The 20,229-nt window shown below is 48.8% G+C and overlaps 1 protein-coding gene across 3 annotated transcripts in view; it reads left to right on the top strand.

Annotated features, from left to right (window-relative positions):
- The window catches only part of PRKD2 (protein kinase D2), a 32,187-nt gene that overhangs the window by 7,035 nt on the left and 4,923 nt on the right, over positions 1–20,229 (top strand). For 2 of the 3 annotated variants that reach the window (XM_068992974.1, XM_068992975.1), the window contains 13 exons: positions 203–334; positions 4,531–4,685; positions 4,790–5,012; positions 6,283–6,360; positions 6,436–6,589; positions 7,529–7,646; positions 7,924–8,001; positions 9,484–9,742; positions 11,432–11,484; positions 11,622–11,694; positions 12,349–12,455; positions 13,301–13,462; positions 17,279–17,377. In XM_068992974.1, the coding sequence (XP_068849075.1) occupies positions 203–334; positions 4,531–4,685; positions 4,790–5,012; positions 6,283–6,360; positions 6,436–6,589; positions 7,529–7,646; positions 7,924–8,001; positions 9,484–9,742; positions 11,432–11,484; positions 11,622–11,694; positions 12,349–12,455; positions 13,301–13,462; positions 17,279–17,377 (1,691 nt within the window). Of the gene's footprint in view, positions 1–202; positions 335–4,530; positions 4,686–4,789; positions 5,013–6,282; positions 6,361–6,435; positions 6,590–7,528; positions 7,647–7,923; positions 8,002–9,483; positions 9,743–11,431; positions 11,485–11,621; positions 11,695–12,348; positions 12,456–13,300; positions 13,463–17,278; positions 17,378–17,733; positions 17,863–20,229 lie in introns of those variants that run through there. The other variant, XM_068992976.1, reaches the window with a different exon arrangement.

Genomic DNA, 20,229 nt, shown 5'->3' with positions numbered 1-20,229 from the left:
CTCCTGGCATAGGTACATAGGTGTTCTGGCCAGTGGTGGAGCTGGGATTTGAACCCAGGTCGAATATAGGATGCGAGTAAATGATTGAAAGAGAGATCAAACCTTGCAGCCGGGAGGACTGTTGAGAAACCTGGGAACGCGGAGGCTGAAATGGCCACCGCTGGTCGCGGCTCAACCATGCGCCCCTCCCTGCTGCCTGCAGCTTCGGCCACTTTTGAGGACTTCCAGATCCGCCCGCATGCCCTCACCGTGCATTCGTACCGAGCGCCTGCCTTCTGCGACCATTGCGGGGAAATGCTCTTCGGCCTAGTTCGCCAGGGCCTCAAGTGTGATGGTGAGAGACCGAGGGGGCTGGAGGCGGGGCCAAGAGGAAGGGCGTGGGCGCGAGGGCGGGGCCGAGGTAGAGCTCAGGACCTGGAGGTGGGGCCTAAGAGGGGGAGCTCGGAAGGCGAGGTGAGCGCCCAGAGGCAGGGCTTGGGAGAGGAACTGGAGGTGGGGCAGGAGGCGGGGCCTGGGTTGGGGGCGGGATCTGGGTGGGACTCGGTTTGGGGGTGGAGGATGGGGACTGGGAGGTGGAGCTCCGAGGGAGACGTAAGAGACAGAGGCTTTGGGGTAGAAAAGGGGTGATGGAGAAGAGAGCGGAACCCGTACCAGTCAGGCACCAACGGGAGAAACAGAACCTGTGGGGAGCACATATTAAGGGATTTGGGGGGAAGGAATTGGCTTCCAGGATTGTGGCCGCTGGCAACTCTGAAATCCACGGGGTGGGTCGTCAGGAAGGGCAAGCTGGAGCTCTGGCAAGAGCTGAAACGTCTTTCCACCTGGGAAATCTCAGGTTGCTCTTTAAACCTTTCAACTGACTGAAACAGGCCCACCCAGATTAACTAGGATGATTTCCCTCCCTTAAAGTCAGCTGATTGTGGACTTGAATTACATCGCCAAATACCTTCGCAGTAACACGCAGATTGATAACTGGATGCGACACATGAAGCTGACCGTCAGCGTCCACCTCTTGGCAACTTAGCACTTCCTTCTCCTAGGGCTGTCCTAACAAAAGATCATGGGCTGGGTGGTGTAAACAATGGAAATTTATTTTCTCTTGGTTCTGGAGGCTGGAAAGTCCAAGATCTGGGTTCTGACAAGATATGGTTCCTGGTGAGGGCTGTCTTCCTAGCTTGCCGATGGCCACCATCTCATTGTGTGCTCACATAGCACGTGGGGAGAGGGCGATTTTTCACGTCTCTTCTTTTTATAAGGATCCCAGTCCCCCTGATCAGGGCCCCATCCTTAGGGCCTCGCTTAAACTTAATTCTTTCCTTAAAGGCCCCATCTCCAAATACAGTCACATTGACAATTAGGGCTTCAATAGATGAATCTGGGGGAGAACACAAGCATTCAGTCCGTAACAAGCAACCTTACGCATCTCCTTAAGCTATACTTTAAAAAAAAGAAAGGAACACAGTGTGTTCCTTTGAGACAAGTTGTCTTAAGGTTAAGCCCAAGAGTTGGGATCCACAGGTTCACTGTCTCTGTCTTTGATGCTTCTGATCGGGAACGCTGAGATTACGCCTACCCTGAAGATGAGGGCGGCACTGCTTGGCTTAGCTGGGCTCTATATACAGCAAAAGAGGACCATCCATTCTGAGATGATGATCTGCACCACCATTGTTTATTCACTGTGACCCACTATGAAAGAATATTCTCAGATGTTCCATTGTCTAAGGATCTCCAGTTTTGTGGCAGTCAGGCTCATATGGAAATCTGGAGTCCCTGATACCCTATGTTTCAGAAGGCCCACAGCACTGGTGAGGACTCTTATCATACATTCCTAAATATGGGACTTCCTTAGTGGTTCAGCAGTAAAGAATCAGCCTGCAATGCAGGCAGGAAGTGCAGGTTCAATCCCCAGGGTTAGAAAGATGCCCTGGAGGAGGAGGGCATGGCAACCCACACCAGTATTCCTGCCTGGAGAATCCCATGGACAGAGGAGCCTGGAGGGCCACAGTCTGCCTGTGTGCATGAATGCTAAGTCGCTTCAGTCATGTCCGACTCTGCAACCCCATGGACCGTAGCCCGCCAGGCTCCTCTATCCATGGGATTCTCCAGGCAAGAATACTGGAGTGGGTTGCCATGCCCTCCTCCAAGGGATCTTCCTGACTCAGGAATCAAACCCATGTCTCCTGTGGCTCCTGCATTGCAGGCAGATTGTTTACCACTAAGCCACCAGGGAAGCCCAGGCTACAGTCTATGGGGTTGCAAAGAGTTGCACATGACTGAAGCTACTGAGCAGCAATGGCAGCCCTAAATATTCTTGTGGAGGACTTCCCTGGTGGGCCAGTGGTTAAGACTCCACTCTTCCGCTGCAGGGGACACAGATTCGACCCCTGGTTGGGGAAATAAGATCCTGCATGCCGCATGGCCAAAAAACAACAACAAAAAGCAAAGCATAATTAAATACACTTGTGGCATTATTTAAGGGCTCTAGAGATAATAGCTGTATTAGGCCCGCAAAAGCCAATTTAGTGCATTCAAAGCTGCTATCAATATTGCCATCGTCCGCACATCGTATCCAACTCTTGATGTCTTGGTTTGCATAACCTTCATCACGGTGTGTTCCTGGTGTCAAGTTCTAATGGCCATTCTCCAAGTGGACTTCATTGGCCTGGCATCACAGATGATGGTCCAAGTACACATGTTCCAAAAGAGGCCCAAATGTCTGTCCTTAATGTTAGTGACAACCTTCCTACAGGAGATTGACTCCACTTTGGTATTCGTGCTAGGAGTCAAAGATGAGTTTCTGAAATTCTGTGAAGCATGTGAGTGATTAAAGACAAATTGACACATGGTTCCTGTGTGCGATTTGCCATCCTGGAACTCCTAGCAGTGCCAACAGCGGTCCTGAGGCTTGTATTTGCAGTTGTGACATTATGCATTCAAGACTGCCTAGGAGGAGGAATTGCTGAGCAGGAAAGTCTGTAACAGGCAGGCTGCCAGAAGACAGGTTTCATGAGATGTTTCAAAAAAAGTTTCCAAAGGATGGAGGAACATTTTCTTTCTTTCTTTCTTTTTTTTTTTTTTTTAGTATTTCTTTATCTGTTTGGGTGTGCTGGATTTTAGTTGCAGGATTCCAACTGTTAGTTGGAGCATGTGGTATCTATTTCCCTGACCAGGAATCAAACCCAGGCCCCTTGCATTGGAAAGCATGGAGTCTTATGCAAGGGAGTTCCTGAAGGAAGATTCTTTGCTCCAGAGGGCAGTCCTGGAGTCATCTGGAATTATCAGAGATGTATGGAGAAGCGTTCAGGAAGTCCAGTAGGAAATGACAAGCTGAGCCTGACTCTATCATGGTCAAGGATTAAAAATAGAAAAGAAAGAACAAAGTCACACTTCCACCTGATATGATACAACCATCCAGAGTGGGACTGAAAATGTGCTCTTTCTCCAGAAGGCAATGCCCTCATGTGATAGTCCCTTTTCTCCTTTGATATCCTGTAACTTAGATATTGGGACTCTCCAGTTTTCTCAGTGGCAAAGAATCCGCCTGCCAATGAAGGAGACGAGGGTTCAATCCCTGGGTCGGGTAGATCCCCTGGAGAAGGAAATGACAACCCACTCCAGAATTCTTGCCTTGGAAAATCCCATGGACAGAGAAGCCTGGTAGGCTACAGTCCATGGGGTGGCAAAAGAGTCAGACACGACTTAGCAACTGAACAACAACTTACATATCATGATATAAGTGACGTGAAGTCGCTTAGTCGTGTCCGACTCTTTGCGACCCTATGGACTGTAGCCTACCAGGCTCCTCCGTCCATGGGATTTTCCAGGCAAGAATACTGGAGTGGGTTGCCACTGCCTTCTCCAGGGGATCTTTCCGACCCAGGGATCGAACCGGGGTATCCCGCATTGTAGGCAGACGCTTTACTGTCTGAACTACCAGGAAAGCCCATGATATAAAGCTAGTTATTATTAATATCTTATGTTATAGGATAACGGGGTAGAAGAGGGAAGAAGAAAATATTTGGTATCCGCATGTATTCATAACAGAGTAAGGAAGAAATAGTCATAACTGTGAAGTCCTCGGGGCTGCAGCTAGCCACGTGGCTTTGGCTTCCTTGTCTTCCTTCTCCACTGCCTGGTCCATGTTTCCCTCGCCCTCAGCCAACACCTCACCTGCCCAGGGTGGTGGCCCAAACCTTTCTTTCTCTCTTTTCTGGCTGCCCTACGCATCTTGGAGCTTATTTTCCCAACCAGGGATCGCACGGCATCCTCAACTGTGAAAGCGCAGAGTCCTAACCACAGGACTGCCAGGGAATTCCCCAGACCTTTATTCCTGCAGTCTCTCAGCCCTTAGCAGTTCTGCCTGAATTGGGTTTTGTAGTTTTCCGTTGAAGTTAATTACACTAGGAAGAGGTATCTCAAGGGATCTGCTCTATTCCAGAGCTTCAGAAAAGGAGGAGGAGGGGGTGAGCGGAGCTTTAGAGCCCGGACCCGGTAGAGGCTATGAATCTGACTGTCTGGCGCCCCCCACAGGCTGCGGACTGAATTACCACAAGCGCTGCGCCTTCAGCATCCCCAACAACTGCAGCGGGGCGCGCAAGCGACGCCTGTCGTCCACATCTCTGGCCAGCAGCCACTCGGTGCGCCTGGGCACCTCCGAGTCCCTGCTCAGCATGCCTGATGAGCTGGTGAGCGGCTGGGGGAATGGAGAGGGTGAGCGGCTGGAGGCTGAGGGGGCTCCGGTGTGGGGACGGCTCACTAGAGTGTCCCCTCCACTCTTGACGTCTGATAGAGCCGTAGTACCACCGAGCTCATCCCTCGCCGCCCTCCCTCGTCCTCCTCTTCATCTTCGGCCTCGTCCTACACTGGTCGCCCCATCGAGCTGGATAAGATGCTGCTGTCCAAGGTCAAGGTGCCACACACCTTCCTCATCCACAGCTACACACGGCCCACCGTCTGTCAGGCTTGCAAGAAACTCCTCAAGGGCCTCTTTCGCCAGGGCCTGCAGTGCAAAGGTCAGCGAGGGCCCCCGGGGTGGAGGTGGGGACAGAGTCAGAATCCACCCCCACCCACACACACACTCTAAGAGGCTTAGGATCTCAGCTGGGCTTGTGGCTGGAAACAAGAACCTCTGGCCTGTTCTTTAGAAGCACAGGGTCTCAGAGGGGAGTGCTCTGAATCCTGGTGTTCTAGAACCTTTGGAATTCTGGAATCCTAGAACCTCAGTCCTTAGAAACTTGTAATCCTAGCATCTGCGAAATCTAGATTCCTATGACTCTCAGCATGGAATTCTAAAACTGTAGAACTTGAGAATTCTCAAATCAGAGAATTGTAGAAACATGTTTCAAGACTTCTGGATCATAGGGGTCAACAGAATGAATCACAGAACCTTAGACTCAGAAATATTAAAACTCTCAAATTATAGATTCTCAGGTGTCCATTGTTTTCATACCTTATTCAAGACTCCCCAGTATATTTAATTGCACTGAGCCAACTACAGCTGCATGCAACAAATTCTGGTAAATTCTCTTTTCATATCTATTCTATGACAAATATTTTCTATATCCTTGTTATGGTTTCTGAGATACACCCATCATTTAAAAGTGGGCATTTAATTTCCAAATACATGGGGTTTTTAAAGCAAAAAAAAAAAAAAAAAAGATTCTCAGAATGTTACAACTTTAAAACCATAGGAAGCGAGAATCATAGAAACCTGGAAACAACACATTTGAGTCTGAGAAGTCTAGAACCATATAGCCTTGGAGGCATCCTAGAAATCTAGGATCCCAGAACTTTGAATGACCAAATTCTGGAATACCAGAAGTCTAGATCCATAAAAAGTTAGAGCCATCCAATTCTAGGATTCATCAGAACAAGCAAATTCTAGAACCTTAGATGTTTGGAGCTAAAGAACCATAGAAACATTAAGTTCTAGGTTAATGGGTGTACAGAATCCTAAGAATTTTGACACTCTTAGATTCTAGAGGGTTAGAAGTCTAGAATCATAGAAGTGTAGAATCACCAAATTTAGACTGCTTGAGTCCTAGGACTGTAAAGCTATGAACACTTCATCTGGCCCTCTTCCATTTAATCGAGCCACTCCATAGTTGAGGACTTTGTCTCAAAGGCAGGATGACCAGAGTAGGATCAGTTAGCTTTCCTGCTCCACAAAGCGAGAACAGACTCTTTGAGCCTGGGGGCTAGGGGTCAAGGGTCAACCCTTAGAGGTGACCTCTCCTCTCCCGCTCCCACTCATCTCCACATTTCTTGTCCTCCTACCACCAGATTGCAAGTTCAACTGTCACAAACGCTGCGCCACCCGTGTCCCTAACGACTGTCTGGGGGAGGCACTCATCAATGGAGGTAAGAAGCTAAGGGTGCTGAGTGAAAGGACGACAGGACTGGGTGGAGGCCCCTCTGATTTCCCTGTCCCCCCAGATGTGCCCATGGAGGAGGCCACTGATTTCAGCGAGGCTGACAAGAGCTCCCTCACGGATGAGCCAGATGACTCTGGTTTCATCCCTGGCTCCCACTCGGAAAATGCTCTCCATGCCAGCGAGGAGGAGGAAGGCGAGGGGGGCAAATCTGAGAGGTACCCAGGGCCCCATCCAGCGAAGGCCCTTCCCCATCCCTACCATGGGTTGACGTCACCCTGTACTTTTCTATTTCCCAGTTTCCTGAGACCTGTTGCAGGAGTAGCAAGCAACCTGGTGTGGTGGACGCAGGGAGAACGAGGGGAAAAGGATGAGACGTGAAGCCAGGGAGGGGGTGGGGTATTCAGATCACAGTGGTCACCCCGAGTTTCCTCCTAGTGCCACCGGCTCTGGCCGCCTGGAACCTCAGAATCCCTTTCTCCCAGGTCTTTCCTATCATTAACAGAGTGATAAGCTATCAGAGCTGGACCTTGAAGCACTTGAGAAGAGAGGGCTATTGGGAGAGGCAGCCTATTTCACAGATGAGGAAATTGAGTCTCAGAGAGGCAAAGAGATGTGGCCACAGTCAGTCCAGTCCAGGTTCTCACAGAGGGATCAAGAGATTGTTGGCTCTGGAGTTGCACAGTCACTTAATTTTTCTCTGCCTTCATTTCTGCACTGTAACAATAGCATGATGTGCACAGCGGCACAGAGGCTGAGCCGCTTGCTCGGTGTCACACAACTGGCTCCACGATCAGTGGGTTCAGAACTAATTACCGCTTATTGGGGGCCCACGATGTGCCAAACACTCTGTTAAGCTCCTAAGAAGGGCTTCACTTCTCACAACAACCCCTTTGGGTGGAGAAACTGAGGCACGAAGAGATTAGTACTTGCCAGGTAGCCTGACTTTGGAAACCAGCCTCTTAATGTGGGTCTCTCAAAGAGTCGCCTTCCTCTTTATGGTAAATCTGGAAACACAGGCAAAAAAGTGCTGGCGAAATGGCCCTAGCTACCCATAGATTGACTCTCACTTCCCCACCCCTCCCCCTGCTGTAGCCCCAGGCACTATGGTTATTTTCTGCTTGTAACCTCTCACTCCTTCTCTCTCCGACTCTCAGCTCCCTGGGGTACATCCCCCTAATGAGGGTGGTGCAGTCAGTGCGACACACGACGCGGAAATCCAGCACGACGCTTCGAGAGGGCTGGGTGGTTCATTACAGCAACAGGGATACACTGGTGAGTGGGGGCGGGGAGCCAGGTAGGTGGGGCTAGAGTTGGAGGAGGTGGGGTTTGAGAGGGCGGGGCTGGTTGGGGCTTGGAGTGGGCGGAGTCATGCTGGAGGCAGCGCTAGAAGTGGGTGGCTCTAGGGGTTTGGGGGCGGGGCGGGGTTTGGGGGCGGGACTAAGGCAAGGTCAGGGGTGAGGCGGGGCTAGAATTTGGCTGGGGTTCGAGTCAGAGCCGCAGTAGTATGGGGGGCGGACGACCTCACCCTCTCAAGCACCTCTCCCAACAGAGGAAGCGGCACTATTGGCGCCTGGACTGCAAGTGCATCACGCTCTTCCAGAACAACACGACCAACAGATACTACAAGGTGGGTCTTCTGGCTCCCAGGTCCCCCAGCGCTCTCCTCTTTGTCCGCTGTATTCTCCCTTCCTCTCTCAGTTGCTTCAGCCAAATGCCTGCAAATCACACCCTCTGCCCAACCCCTGCTTGTACACTCCATTCCCATCAGCAAGTGTCGCCCACGTGGACGCCGTGCCCTCAGTTTGATTTCGGCTCCATCACTTTTCAGCTGGGGGACGCAGGCAAGTTACTCCACCTCTCTGCACCCTGCGCCTCTCACCTGTAAAGGGCGTCCAAGAATAGTCCTTGCCTCAGGGCTGTGCCGGAATTCAAAGAGATAATCTGTGTGGAGCAATTAGTTTAGGACCAGGCGTATGTTAAGCTCCATTAAACTCCCAGTAATTTCAAGTGTGTTATCATTATTACTTTATAGTTAATTTATTGAATTCTTTCTTTGTATTTATTTATCAGTGCCTCCCATGCCAGTCCTGGGTTCCAGCGAGTCTCCTCCCGGGTCCTTGCTTCTGCCCTCGCCCTCACTGTCTTTTTCGACACAGCAGTCAGAGGAGTCCTTTAAAACCATTACAACCTCCCAGTGGCTCCCACTGTCCTTGGAATAAAACCCAGACACCTCACTGTTTACCTGCTCTGGAGCATCCTCCTAACCTGTCCCATGGCTGCTTTCTTCTCATCCTTCCCGTCTTCCTCAAGCCATGTTATCTAAAACACCATCCCTGTTGCATCATCTCCATCTCCTGGTTTGTTTGGTTTGGCCATGCGGCATGTGGGATCATCCCTGACCAGGGATCGAACCTGTGCCCCCTGCATTGGGAGCTCGGAGTCCTAACCACTGGCCCCCCAGTAAAGTCCTGGCTCCTGTCTTTATTGGTTTCATAAGTTTCTCTTTCTCATTCTTTCCTTCTTTTCTTCCTCCCTTCTTTTGTCTTTCAACACTTGCCAAAGCATATTCTTCCTCTCCATAGACCCTCCACCTTCTCTCCTTCTCTGCCTCCCTCCTTGTCTCCTCTGTCCCATCCTCTCTCATTCACCTTCCATACACAGCTAGAGAGAAATGCTCCCTGCCTTGCACTAAACCCTTCCATGGTTCCTCAGGGCCCTGGAGACAAAGCCCAGGCTCCTGCCTGTGGCCCATTAGGCCCTGCAGAGCTGGCCCTAGCCTGATCTCCCTTTTTTATTCATCAAACCTGGCATACTTACTTTGTGCCAGGCACCATCCATGTAATGGGGATATGGCATATCCCTTGAACACAAGCCTTTTCTACCTCAGGACCTTTTCACATGCTTTCCCCCCAACATTCCTCCACCAGCGGGCCTCTTCTTACTTTCTGATCTCTGCTTCAATGTAAATTCCGCCAGGAGGCCTTTCTTGACCACTCCATGCAAACCAGGCTCTTCCCCACCAAACCTGGATTCTGTGTGCTCATCTGAGTAAGTAGAGAGCGCCAGGGTCTGCCCGGAGCCCTCACGCATACTCTCTCTGTCCTGCCAGGAAATTCCACTGTCCGAAATCCTCACTGTGGAGCCAGCCCAGAACTTCAGCCTCGTCCCACCAGGCACCAACCCACACTGCTTCGAGATTGTCACTGCCAATGCCACCTACTTTGTGGGAGAAACCCCTGGTGGGGCCCCAGGAGGGCCTAGTGGGCAGGGAGCCGAGACTGCCCGGGGCTGGGAAACAGCCATCCGCCAGGCCCTGATGCCTGTCATCCTCCAGGATGCACCCAGCGCCCCAGGCCACACACCCCACAGTAAGGGCCCCACTCCAGGTCCCTGGGAAGAGGGGTCTCGGAGGGCTTAGGTGGGGCTCTGGAGAAGGGAAGAGCTAGGGAATGGCAGAGAGGAGAATGTGGCTTCTGGTCTCAGCAGAAATCAGTCTAAATCATTAAGCCCCAGACCTCGCATGTCACTTCCCCTTTCTGAGTCTTGTCCTGGGGCGAGTAAAGACTCCTTCAGGTTGTGAGTTCAGACTTTTTAATTAATGCTCCTTTGTGCCTGGCCTGTGCCAGACAGTGCTGTGGGCCCAGCTGTGACCAAAACAGCCCAGGACCTGCTTTTCTGGGACTCAGTCCCAGAAGGAAGGCAGACCTGTCCCCAGACACTGATGACTCACAGTAGGCAGGGTTGGGACAGGGGAGCAAGAGGGCTGTGGGAGCTCAGAGTGGGGTGACTAACCCAGGCTGAGTGTCCAGGAGGGCTTCCTGGAGGAGGCAACATCCAGGCTAAGACCTGGAAGTCAAGGAGGGGTGAAACAAAGAGAAAGGAAATGGGAAATCATTTCAGGCGGAGGCAAAGGATGATCAGAGTCCTGGTTTACTATGTTATGGAGCTCATAGTCCAGGGTAACTGACAGATGTTCATCAAATCTTCCTGGGAGAATGACAAGTAGGATGTAGAACATGTGCCAGAGGAATCCGATGTGGTCCCAGGGCGACATGTGAGCTGAGACTGGGAGACAAGGAGGATTTAACTAAGCCCAGAGCATTCCTGGCAGAGGGAAGAGCAAGTGCCAAGGACTGGAGATAGGAGAGACTTTGATGTATGGGAGGCCTGGCGAGGAAGCCTGAGTGTCAGGAACGCACAACAGCAAGGGAGAGGATGAAGTCAAAGAGGCAGAGGGACCAGACACTTCCTGTTAGGCTATTTAAGGGACTTGGCCTTCCCCCTCAGGACACTGGGGAGCCATAGCAGAATTTTTTTTAATTAAAAAAATATTTATTTATTTGGCTGTGCCAGGTCTTAGTTGCAGCACACAAGAGGTTTAGCTGGGGCATGGGAACTCTTAGTTGCAGCCTGTGGGATCTAGTTCCCTGACCAGGGATTGAACCCAGCCCCCTGCATTGGGAGTGTGGAGTCTTAGCTACTGGACCACCAGAGATGTCCCCATGGCAGGGTTTTGCGCAGGGGAAGGACAAGAGTTAGGCTTATGCTTTGGCAAGATCCCTCTGGCTCCCCTATGGAGGGGGAATAGGAGAGATGGAGACAGGACAGGGAGACCAGGGAAGAGGCTAAGGAGCAAGGACTGAATATGCCTCAGGGAGGGGACAGATGTTCAAATGGCAGAAGGGTCAGGACTTTGGAAATGTCTGGCCTTGGCTGGGTTGGAGGTGGCGCAAATTCAGGTGAAGAAGCCTGAGTCAGTTTCCTACTGAGCCCCAGTTTCCTGCTCAGTAAAATGGGATCATCACGCCTCCCTTGGTGCTGAGATCACAGAATGAAATGCTCGGTGAACTGCTTCATGACAACATATTTTGAGCTCCTCTCATTTCCTCCTCTCACTGGCCCTAGGAGGGGGGTCCTTTTATTATTCCCGTTCTCCGGGATGAGAAAACTGAGGTTCTTAGTGAATGAGTCTAGTCTAACTACTGGCCCCAGAGGGTGGAGTTATGGGTGATCTTGAGCCTGGGGTCTCCTCACATCCGCCTTCCCCCTCTCCCCAGGACAAGCTTCTCTGAGCATCTCTGTGTCCAACAGCCAGATTCAAGAGAATGTGGTAAGACCCCACCCACACCCAAGGATGTGCCCGTCCCCTGCCCCCAAACCACTTCCCAGCTTTCCCACCCTCCCAGCTTCCTTGACCACCCCCCATCTCCATGTGCACCTCTGACTCTCCCTCTCCCCACCCTGCAGGACATCGCCACTGTCTACCAGATCTTCCCAGATGAGGTCCTCGGCTCTGGCCAGTTTGGGGTGGTCTATGGCGGTAAGGATGTTTCAAGAGCCAACCTAGAAAGGCGTCTTGGGGGTTTCTGGGCCCCAGATTTAAAAAATTATTTATTTATTTGGCTTCCCTGGGTTATGGCACACAGGATCTTCGATCTTCACTGTGGCATGTGGGATCTAGTTCCCTGACCAGGAATTGAACCCGGGCCCCTGCACTGGGAGCTCAGAGTCTTAGCCACTGGACCACCAGGGAAGTCCCCAGACCTCCCCTTCTGATTGGCCACATGCTCATCTCCTTTTCTAGTTGATTAAGAAAGCTGGATCCTGGGGGCAGATGGTTGCAGGCTCGCGTTTTCTCACTCGGAAAGGCCAGTGACTTTCTCCCGTTATTAATAGGGAAGGTAAACTCTGCCCTGATTGGCCACAGAGCTAGATGCTGGATTCTGATTGGTTACAAATCTAGTTTCTTCTGTTACAGCGCCTCAGAGCTCTGACTTTACCTTCCTTCATTCTACCTTTATTCCTAGGGGCCCCCACCCTTGACATCACTCCTGGGGGCCCCTCAGAGGCCCCCTGGTGGCCTTTCATCCACTTCTGCCCAACTCTAGCTGTGTGTCTCTAGTGGGGTCTTCCTCTTGCCAGGACTGGAAGGTCTTGCTCCTCTCATCCCCCACCTCCCCTCCCCTCTGCCCAGGGAAGCACCGGAAGACAGGCCGGGATGTGGCAGTAAAGGTCATCGACAAACTGCGTTTCCCCACCAAGCAGGAGAGCCAGCTCCGGAACGAAGTGGCCATTCTGCAGGTGATCCCTGGAGTCTGTGTTCCCGCTCTGCCCCCATCCCCACCCTGCAAGGACTTTCCCTTCCCACTTCCTCCAGTCTGGGGGTGGTCAGGGCAGGCTTCCTAGAGGAGGCGGTATGCATGTTGAGACTGAAGGGGTGGCGCACGTATTATGAGCAGAGGGACCAGCCTGGGCAAAGGTCTAGAGATGAGAGGGAACACAAGGTCTTCGAGGAGCTTGAAGGGGTTCAGGGTTACTAGATGGTTTATGTGAAGCAAGGTGGTGGTAGGCGGTGAGGCCAGGGAACAGGGTGGGGTCCCAGCCTATTGGCTTTCTCCTGAGGGTACTAGGGAGCCATGGAAAGATTTTGAGCAAAGAGGGGGACACAGTCAGATGTGTGAACTTTAGAAAGATCCCACTGGCTGCTATTGGAGGGGAGGCGGAAGGTTTGTGGGGCTGGTGCCTGGGGCCCTGGGAGGAGGCTGGGTGGGGACCTGCGTGAACAGATGGGGTTCAGCTAGGCAAGGGTTGGGGAAGAGCCAGGAGGGCGGGGATTTAAAAGATACAGATGTGCAAAGCTTCTTCCCATTTCTTCAGGCTCCCTTCCCTCTTGCTCCCTCAACCTTGGGCCTTCACCACAATTTCATGATATAAAGATCCTTCTGGACACCTGGTGGTGTGGGAAGGGTGGTCCTCTCTGGGACTCTGGACACCCTTTCCTCTCCCCCACTGCCACCCCCGGGGGGAGCGGCCCTCCAGGGACATCCTCTTGTTTGTTGTCCGCCCGCTCCTGTGGCTTGTCCTCTGGGGTCCCAAGCTCATGGGCGACCTGGATCCTAACCCCCACCCCACCTCACCCACCCCAGAGCCTGCGGCACCCAGGGATTGTCAATCTGGAATGTATGTTCGAGACCCCGGAGAAGGTGTTCGTGGTGATGGAGAAGCTGCACGGGGACATGCTGGAGATGATCCTCTCCAGCGAGAAGGGCCGGCTGCCTGAGCGCCTCACCAAGTTCCTCATCACCCAGGTGCGCACGCCCCGCCCACCGCCCCGCCCACCGCCCGCCTCCCCAGCCTGGCTCCCCACCTGTCCTGGAAGACGCACCTGTGCTGTGTGCCCTGAAGGGCAGGCAGACACTGGGTGAGAATCATAATCGCAGATAAGAGAAAATGTAGTAATAGAGTAATAACGATCAGAAAAAGTATTAGAATGATACTTTAAAAATTATAATATGATAGAACAGTAGAATAACAGCTAGAGTAATAACTACAGATACATAATAAGTTGAAAATAATAGAGCAGTTATAATAATATTATAGAAAATAACTATTATTTTTTTTTCTTTTATTATTTTATATAATGAGTCAGGCTCGCTGGGCCTGACTTCACGAAGAAAAAAGGAAGGAGAGAGAAGCCTTTCTCTGGGGAGCTCATTCATTCATTTATTAAATGGTTCAGCAAACACAAACACTGTCTGGCCCCATGTTGGGCAGTGTGAGGACGCAGCGGTGACTTCAATAGCCCTGGGTCTGCACAGTGATCACCCAGAGTGGGTAGGGCTGAGATCGGGGTGCTGATAATGAGAATGATAAACAATGTGGTCACTAACCTTCATTGAGCCCTTACTGTATGCCAGCTACTGTTTTAGTTCATGTAATCTTCCTAGCAACCCATGTGGTAGTGGTTATTACTACTCCCATTTTACTGTGGCTCAGAGACTCTAAGTAACTCACCCAGGGTCACACAGCTGGTGGGATTTAAACCTGGAAGCATGCTGTTACTGAGTAAAGTCAAACAGTGTCTTAGTCGCTCAGTCATGTCTGACTCTTTGCAACCCCATGGACTGTAGCCCGCCAGGCTCCTCTGTCCATGGAATTCTCCAGGCAAGAATACTGGAGTGGGTTGCCATTCCCTTCTCCAAAAGTCAAACTAATTTGTGTTATTTGTCTGTGTGTGTACGTACATACATTTAAATTGATTTCACATCACATATAACATGGTTGTTCTGCTTCTTACTTTCTTCACTTTAATACTGTTTCTGAAAGACCGTTCTATTTCAGTATGTAGTTAGCAGAACTGTCTCTTTTTCTTAATTGTATCCCATGACAATATCACTAAATTCTCCAGTTGCTGAGCATGTAGTTGGTTTCACTATCCCACTCCTGCAAACAGCAGCCTGTGAACATTTGTCTACAAACATCGACAGGCTCTGGTGGGAGGATTTCAATAGAACATGTTTCAAACAGTAGACTCCCGAGCCTAAGGAAATGTGCTTAAAATTTTTTTGAAAGGTGTTGCCCAGTTATTCTCTAAAACCTCTTTCAATCTTTATTCTCACCAACAGAGTTTGAGGGTGTCTATTTTCTCAGTCCTTACTCTGGATAATATATTCACCAGTCCTTTTTTTCTCCCCAAGCCACATGGCTTGAGGGATTTTAGTTCCCGACCAGGGGTTGAACGTGGGCCACGGCAGTGAAAGTGCTGAATCCTAGCCACTGGACTGCCAGGAAATTCCTGATACAATCGCTAGTCTTAAAGGTGGAAAAATAATACTTCATATGGCTTCACTTGGTGGTTTAAAAATTACAAGTGAGGTTGAGCATATTTTCACACGTTTATTGACCTGTGCTTTATGTGCTCTTTGGCCATTTTTTTCAGTTGTATTATTCTTATTGAGTTGTAAAGAGCTCTTTGTGTATGAAGGACCCTGGATCTTTGTTGCTTGTGTTGTTTCCATCTTTTATCCCAGTATTTCTTTTCCTCTTCATTTTGTTTGTGGTGTTTACTTTCATTTTGGGGGTTTCACAGCCTTCTTGGAAAGATCTTCCCACCTGGCTGGCCCCACACTTGATTCTGGGACATGTTCTCTGTTAGTTGAAAAGTCTGCTGTGCTGGCTTCCTTTCTCCAGGCCCAGCGCCCTTGCTCTCCCAAGCTGTCTGCCTTTGTCAGCCTTGCTTGTGGGGTGGGGATAGAAACTCACTGAGGGAGGCCCATCTGGACTTCAGGTGCGGAGAGAAAACTGCCTGCCTTCAGCAACTGAGGCCGTTTCTCTTTCATTCTGGTCTTTCATCTTGTTCTCTCTTTTTGTCTGTGCTCTCTCTCCCTCTCTCTGCAGATTTTTGCTTTTTGCCTCTTGCCTGCCCCACCCCAAGTCCTAGGCTAGGCCCTATACCTCATGAACTTATAAACTTCACAACCATCTTTGAGGTAGGTATTACTATAATCTCCATTTTACAGATGAGGAAACTGAGGTCTCGCCCAAGGTCATACAGGTATAAGGTCACACTGCCAGGTAGCAGTCTGGCCAAGGTTTGAACCTGGGTCTGTCCAGTTTCCCATCTACCCTCTTTGTTCACCATATTTACTAGGGGTTGGGAAAATCAGTACACTGAAGCTATGTAGGAGAGGATGTCCATATATAGCTTTGGACCTCCAGGCTCTCTGTCTGTAGAGTGAGGAACTTGGACCTCAGCAGTAGCTTTCAAATAGAATTTCCATACTGAAAACAACGAAAAAGTCCAAATATTTCCGTTCTAAGATATATGTTACAGCTTCATGCTTCTGTCACACTTTTGACAATTTGACATTTTGTTTAAGTTATATAGAATCAAGCAACGTCATGGCTTCCACAGACGAGTAGTTACAAGTGGTAACAGTCTTTTTTTTTTTTTTTTCATTTATTTATTTTTGGCTGTGTGGGTCTTCCTTGCAGCCTGGGCTTTTCTCTAGTTGTGGCGAGCAGTGGCTACTCTAGTTGTAGCGTGTGGCCTTCTCATTGCAGTGGCTTCCCTTTTTGTGGAGCGCAGGCTCTTGGGTTCAAGGGCTTCAATAGTTGCAGTTCCTGGGCTCTAGAGACCGGGTTCAATAGTTGGGAATCACGGGCTTAGTTGCTCTGCAGCATGTGGGATCTTCCCAGATCAGAGAGTTAATCCATGTCTCCTGCATTAGCATATAGATTCTTTACCACTAAGCCACTAGGGAAGACCAACAGTTTTTTGTTTGTTTGTTTGTTTAAGTCAGCTCACCTTCCCATCATAGAATATTCTTAAATTAACAGCTACAGCAGGAAAAGTTTTATTTGAAACACTCACAGGAAGGTGTCCACTAACAGGCCATCACAAGAATAATAACCAGAACAACAACAATAATAATAGCTCACATGGAGTGCTTGCTGTGTGCCAGACACTGCCCTAAGCATTTTATATACCTCACTCAGCTCACTCAAAGCTCACAGCAACCCATGAGGATGGGTTCTATTATTACCCCCATTTTACAGGTGAGAACACTGAGACCCAGAGAGGTAAAGTGACTTGCTGTAGGCATCAGGCTAGTAAGTGTGGAGCCAGGTTTGCTACCTTGATAAGGCTGGCTCTCAAACCAACCTAACACCCACATAACACCCCACCTCTTAAGGGTGTTATGTTTGATTTCTGTCATATTAGTATTGTTTGTAATTGTTTAGTATTTCAGGTTTTTAATCCGTGAAAAATATTTTTTTAAAAATTGAATCACACAATAGCACCTCCTTGAAACCGCTGCATTATTCATAGCTCTTTTTTAGCAGGATCTGCATGTTAGGATCTTCCCAAAACCCCTGCTCCAGTTCAGTCTCCCTAGAATTATATGTCCAACTTCTATCTTTGACTGAAATGGTTCTGGGGTTCTGAGGTTCTTCTTTGGTGCTCCAATGCCTTCCCTGGTCCGGGGCGGGGTGGGGTGGGGGGTGGAGTTGGTGGGGGGCGGTGATGGCTTGGATGGGGTTTGGAGGGCTGGCTGCTGAAGGCAGAATCTCACAGCAGGGACTTTTCTAACTATTTTACTGGTGCCATCTCCTCCCCTCAGATTCTGGTGGCTTTGAGACACCTTCACTTCAAGAATATCGTCCACTGTGACTTGAAACCAGAAAACGTGTTGCTGTCATCAGCCGACCCATTTCCTCAGGTCAGAAATGTCCCCTCCTTATTTGAGGAAGTCCATCTAACACTAACGGTGGGTGGGGACTGTGTTAATCAAGATAATTAATCAGCCACAGAGACCCAAGATAAAGGCTTAAGTGAGACAGAGGCTTGCTTCTCACTCATGGAGGGACCAGCATAATCATTTTGAGGGTGAAAAAGCAGTCCAATGGTGTTGGGACCACAGCTCCTGCTGTCTTGTTCTGGCCTCTCTATGGCGTTGCCTGGTCTTCGTGGTCCATGTTGTGCCGCTGCTGCCCCGCCTCCCAAATGTAAAAGGATAATGTCGGGGAGGAAAGAAACGGGGTAGAAGAAATGAATGCACCCCTTTCCTTCCCGAAGGTAATACTACGAACGTGCACGGGGCACGCCTCACAGTCTATTGGCCAGGACTTGATCACGTGGAGCTTCAAAGGACGCTGGGAAATGTAGTTTTCATTCTGAGCAGCCGTGTGGCTCATTAAAAATCCAGAATTTTTATTAAGGGGAGAAGCAGAGAACAGATATTGGAGGGGAGCGACTGGTAATTTATTCTATGGGTCTCTTAGGAAAACAGTTTTTTGGTGTTCTTCTTTGCTTGTTTTTAGTATTTATTAGTTGCCACATGTGGGATCTTTAATCTTCCCTTCCATATGTGAGATCTTTTTTAGTTGCAGCATGTGGGATCCAGTTCTCTGACCAAGGATCAAACCCAGGCCGCCTGCATTGGGAACGTAGCCTCTTAGCCACTGGTCCACTAGGGCGGTCCCAGGATAACAATTTTGATGAGCCTCTGACTGGTTAGATGAGAATCCCCTTGGAGCAAAGCCAGATTGAGCAAGGGTGATGATTATAACAGCTACAGTTGATTGGGTGCCCACTGTGGTTAAGGGCCTTTAGCTACAGCTTCTCATTTAGCCACAGCTTCTCATTTAGCCCTTCCACATCCCTGTGAAGTTTTTGCTTCCTTATTTCTCTTTTGTGACTATTTCATTTCATTTTAAAAGTTCATTTTGGTCATCAACTAAAAATTATTGTGTGCCTACTATGTGCCAAGCTGCATGCTGGAGTATTAGGAACTGTAGTAAGTAGAGACATCCCCATCTCCATGCCCACTGGTTTACAGCTGGGGCTGATTTTGCACCCCAGGGGATATTTGACAACACTGGAGATGTTTTTGGTTGTCACAAGCTGTTTGAGGGGGAGCGTTACTACTGGCATGGAGGGATTGCTAAGCATCTGACAGTGCACAGGATAGCCCCAAAACACAAGATTATCTTTCCCTAATGTCAGTAGTGCAGGGTATGAGAAACTCTAACTTATAGCAGTAATATCCACTGGAAATATAATGTACTGGGACTTACTTCCCTGGTGGTTCAGTGGCTCAGACTCTGTGCTCCCAATGCAGGGGGCCGGGATTTGATCCCTGGTCAGGAAACTAGATCCCACCTGATGCAACTAATAGTTCACAGGTCACAATCAGAGATCCCATATAAATTAAATTTTATTTAATTTATAAATAAAGATAAATTAATAAAAAAAGAAATATAATGTGAACCCCATCTATAATTTTACATTTTCTAGTAAGCCACATTTTAAAAACTGAAAAGAAACTGGTGAAATTAATTTTGCTAATATATTTATTCTAATATATCTAAATATTAACATTTCAACATGTAATCAACCACATAAACATGAATATTGAAATAGTCTTTCTTTTCCTACTAAGTCTTCCAAATCTGGTGTGTATTTTACACTTAAAGTAAATCTCAATTTGGGTAATAAATTTCTATGAGAAATACTTGATTTTGCACTTAGATCTCAGAAAGTTAACAGTTGGGAAAGTAGGTTGATACACCCAAGTTGTTCCAAGCGTATTTAAAAACTATCCAATAAAAAAATCTAGGAATTAAAATTAAATAAAAAATAGTTTCTCAGTTGCCCTTGCCACATTCAGGTGCTCTGCAGCCACATGTGGCCACTATACTGGACAGCAAAGCTCAAAGAGGGAAGATGAAATATTGGTAATTGTCACAAGAATGTAATTATATCTGTGATGAGTTCTGTGACACCGTTCTATGAGCTCAAACTGTATAGCCCAGTGGAAGGTCAGAGAAAATTTATCTGAAGAAAGAGTAGGTTTTTTGGGGGAAGGGGACAAGTGTTCTAGTCAGTGGGAGCAGCCTGTGCAAAGGCCCTGTGGTGTAGTTTTAAAAAAAAAAACAGTTTTATTGAGATATAATGTGCATCCTATACAATTTACCACTTTAAAGTATACAATTTAGTGGCTTTTAGGGTATTCAGAGTTGTACAACCATCACCATGATCAATTTTGGAACATTTTCATAACCACAAAAGAAACCTCATACTTCTAGCCAACATCCTCCAATTGCACCATCCTCCCAACCACAACAACTAATCTACTTTATGTAGATTTGTCTGTTCAAGCATTTTATATAAATGGAATAAACAAACACGTCTCTATATATCTGTGTGTGTGTGTATGTGTGTGTGTGTGTGTGTGTGCTGAGTAGTTTCAGTTGTGTCCAACTCTTTGCAACCCCATGGGTTATAGCCCACCAGGCTCCTCTGTCCCTGGGATTCTCCAGGCAAGAATACTGGAGTGTGTTGCTATGCCCTCCTCCAGGGGATCTTCCTGACCCAGAGATTGAACTGGGTTTCCTGCACTCTGGGTAAAGGCAGATTCTTTACCATCTGAACCAACAGGGAAGCCAGTTATACACGGCCATAAAAAGAAGTAAACGACTGACACATGCTGTAACATAAATGAACCTTGAAAACAATTAAGAAAAAGAAGCCAGTCACCAAGGATGACATATTATATTATTGTATATTCCA

This window comes from Capricornis sumatraensis, chromosome 20 (assembly GCF_032405125.1).
Source record: "Capricornis sumatraensis isolate serow.1 chromosome 20, serow.2, whole genome shotgun sequence".
Taxonomy (NCBI): domain Eukaryota; kingdom Metazoa; phylum Chordata; class Mammalia; order Artiodactyla; family Bovidae; genus Capricornis; species Capricornis sumatraensis.
This window is presented reverse-complemented; position numbering and strand designations above follow the sequence as displayed.